Genomic DNA, 3,340 nt, shown 5'->3' with positions numbered 1-3,340 from the left:
TTTTTTATAAATTCTGAATTTTCAAGGATCGCAAAGGTTGGACATATCCGAGGATCACTACAAGGGTTACTATCATCCAAAGAGCAAGGGTTGGAGGAAATAGATATAAGGATTTTTTTGATGATATTGTAAACTTGTTAATGCGGGCCACAAAAAAGGATGGCCTTGTGAGCTTTTCATTTTGTTATCGGATGGACTAATTTTGATTAAAAAAATTTTTTTTTGATAAATTTGATAAACCCTTTAAGAATATTAGTATTTATAAATAGTTGATACTATTAGTGGCGCATCACCTGGCTAGGAGGGCAGAGATAAATGTTGTAAACTTGGGATTCAAATCCTCTCCAGCTCCGAAGGACCAGTGAGTGTGTCTCTTTCATTCTCCTCAATGGTCCCTCTCCAACACTACCCTAGACTGGAGATAATCCAAATCTGTGGACTTGATCTACTTCTTTTATTTTATTCTTTTTAATGTTTAAGTTTTCTGTTTACCAAAACTCGAGCTAATCAATACCCATTAATTGAGGTGTTGATTAAGGGCCCACAATCAAGGACTTCAAATTAGAATTTTCTTGTATGAAAATAAGACTCCAAATCAAGTCATTGGAATAGAAACCAAACGGTTCAAATGTCTGGGTTGAACGGTTTAGGACAGTTCATAGTGGTTTGGTGCAGTCCTTTCGGTTCTCAAGTATCCCTGGTTCAACAAGGGAATTAAACCAAAATTTGTGTCGAAGTGACGGTCCAACCATTAAATCATCGGGTCTATCTAGGTCTTAAAAAACATTAGGGCCAACCCAATATTGAGGGCAACCACATTGTACCCATGAAACCAGAACTTCAGTCTTTAGCAAGAGCTTTGAATATTTAGTTCTCAATTCATATACAATACAATAACAAAAAGATCCATACAAAAGGTAATTGGCGAGACATACTAAGATGCTGACTGTCGGGATCTAAGATGCCGACTGTTTACCTAACACACCAATATAACATCTCATGGTTTCATCAATCGGATATACTAAGATGCCGACTGTTTACCTAACGCACCAATATAACATCTCATAGTTTCATCAATCTCTCTCTAAGTCTCAAGCCTCAAGTCTCAAGTGGGGCTTGGCATGGTATGGTATTGCAAGCGGGAAATCCATTCAACCAACTCAGGGCAGAAGATCCTTAGGAGGTAAAGCATGTTATACAACCATGGCTCTGTGATGTATTTGTCTCCACGGCATGCGCCAGTCACAATAGCCTTTGCACAGTCCCCTGCACTCTCAAAGGGAATTCCAGTTCCTCGTAGGACCTGTTCAACAATACCCATTTCACATAATTGAAAGAAAAAAACAGAAGAAGAAAGAGACAGACTCATAGCTATTTAAGTGAGTCTTACATTTTTTACTCCTCCATCAACTTCAACTTCCCCTTTCTTAGTTAGCAGTTTGCCTTGGGTAATCTCTGATTCTACGAAACCAGGACTAATTACCACAATCGCAATCTCCGGGGCTACTTCGATTCTCAGATTATCATAGAAGTGTATTAATGCAGCTTTGCTTGCCTGAAAGATTGGCAAAAGGGATTTAGTTAAAAGAGAAGAAATTATAAGAAAAACAAAGGATGAGTCGATGCCTCCTTCTTACTCCATATATACTTCCTCTTGGTGCAACCATCCACCCAGCTACTGATGCATTCACAATGATCTTGCCTCTGCACTTTTTGAGATGAGGAATTGCAAAATAAGTGGGATAGATTGATCCCCAGAAGTTCACATCCTACACAGTACACACAATCCAAAGTGTTCAATAGAGATTACAAATCTTCTCACTTAACAAGGGAAATATGAGTGATGGAAATACCATCACAGGTAAAAATTTTGTGACATCAGGCATATCTTCGAATGCACAATAGCTACCAATCCCAGCATTGCATACCAGATGATCCACTGGAAATCAAAACATTTGATCAAATAATGAATCAAAATAGAAAATCAAAATTGCAGATGCGGTGGGAAAACAATAATTCCAAATCGGGTGTTAATAGTCTGATGTGAAGGCTATAAGGATTTGGGCACCTTCTCTTTAATGGCTAACTTTTAAGGATGAGTTCTACCCGAGTCTCAATTAATACTTACATCGGCCAAAATGGTTCACAGCTTCATCAATGAATCGCTTGCATTGATCAACTATCGACACATCTGCAGGAATAACTAACACATCAGGGGAACCAAGATGTCTAGCCCTCTCTGCAACTGTAGTAAGGCTGTCCTCTCTTCTTGCAACAAGGACTAGATATGCACCTTTCTTCGCATATTCATATGCCAGATACTGCAAATCAATAGAATGGAAAGGAGATAATACACAATCACAAGAAAGATTCTCTTTTTTTTTTTTTTGGGGGTAGAAAGGATAAATCTATTCAAAAACATAAATTTTAAATTTCTAAAGAAACAGGATTCTTATGTCTCTAATCATAACTGATTCATGAGGAACAAAAATTGAAACTAACCTCTCCAATACCTGAAGATGCACCAGTGATGAGTACTACTTTTCCCCTCATTTTCTCAGGGAATAGATTTCTGAATATAAAATTGATGAACTTGAAAACGAAGAGAAAAGGTAGAATGAGAAAAATAAAAACTACCGTGATTGGGGGAATCACTAAGTTCAGTAGATTCTGAATCAATTCCATGGCTCTATTAACAAAAACAGAGACGGGAGGGGAAAGCGATCCTGCCCTTAATTTTTGGAGTTCTAGAGTTAATGGATAACAAAGGGATCCTTTGGCTCTATATAGTCTTGCAGTGCCTCCAAGCCCTCTGCCATAGATAGAGGGGCATTGTTCAGGCCTTCTTGTTTTTAAGCTTATAGCTTTTGGGCCGGAAGGGGATTCTTCTTCCTCCTTGTTATTCTCTTCCTTCTTCGCTTGCAGTTTCAGATCATCCTTGAAAATAGGGAAGGAAGAAGGGTTCACAGCTTCGTCCTTGATTCTTCTTCGTCCTTGTGCTTCATATAGCAGGTGGTTTAGGTTTAAACGGTTTTGTGGTTTGGTGGTATGGTGTTTTGGGAATAAGGTTTAAAGTTAAAAAAACAACTTCATCTACAACCATTGGATCGAATGAGGACAAATGTCACTCATTGGTGAAGAATTGGTGAAAAATTTGTAAATCAAGAATTGGAGAGGAGCCAAATTCGAGTTCTCTGTCCCTGAGCGTGGGTCGTATACTTACTTGGACGGGGGCCAATGGAAATATAACTGAAAGCATCAATATGGTAAACATTTCCACCTTTTATAGGGTTTGGAAGATCAATGTGCCTACCGAGCACTGCCCCTTCACTTACCGATA

The 3,340-nt window shown here is 38.6% G+C and overlaps 1 protein-coding gene across 1 annotated transcript; it reads right to left on the bottom strand.

The window, feature by feature from the left end:
* Positions 1 to 846: 846 nt before the first annotated feature.
* LOC122068319 (11-beta-hydroxysteroid dehydrogenase A-like) lies at positions 847 to 3,052 on the bottom strand. The gene is made up of 6 exons (XM_042632197.1): positions 2,503 to 3,052; positions 2,129 to 2,321; positions 1,854 to 1,939; positions 1,638 to 1,769; positions 1,391 to 1,555; positions 847 to 1,303 (listed from the first exon to the last, which is right to left on the bottom strand). Exons 1-6 carry the CDS (start codon positions 2,683 to 2,685, stop codon positions 1,106 to 1,108), a joined length of 957 nt encoding a protein of 318 aa, XP_042488131.1. The 5' UTR covers positions 2,686 to 3,052; the 3' UTR covers positions 847 to 1,105.
* Positions 3,053 to 3,340: the final 288 nt, after the last annotated feature.

The sequence above is a fragment of the Macadamia integrifolia genome, unplaced genomic scaffold (genome assembly GCF_013358625.1).
Source record: "Macadamia integrifolia cultivar HAES 741 unplaced genomic scaffold, SCU_Mint_v3 scaffold3692, whole genome shotgun sequence".
Lineage (NCBI taxonomy): Eukaryota > Viridiplantae > Streptophyta > Magnoliopsida > Proteales > Proteaceae > Macadamia > Macadamia integrifolia.
Note: the sequence above shows the minus strand (reverse complement) of the source record. Positions and strands in the feature narration are given on the sequence as shown.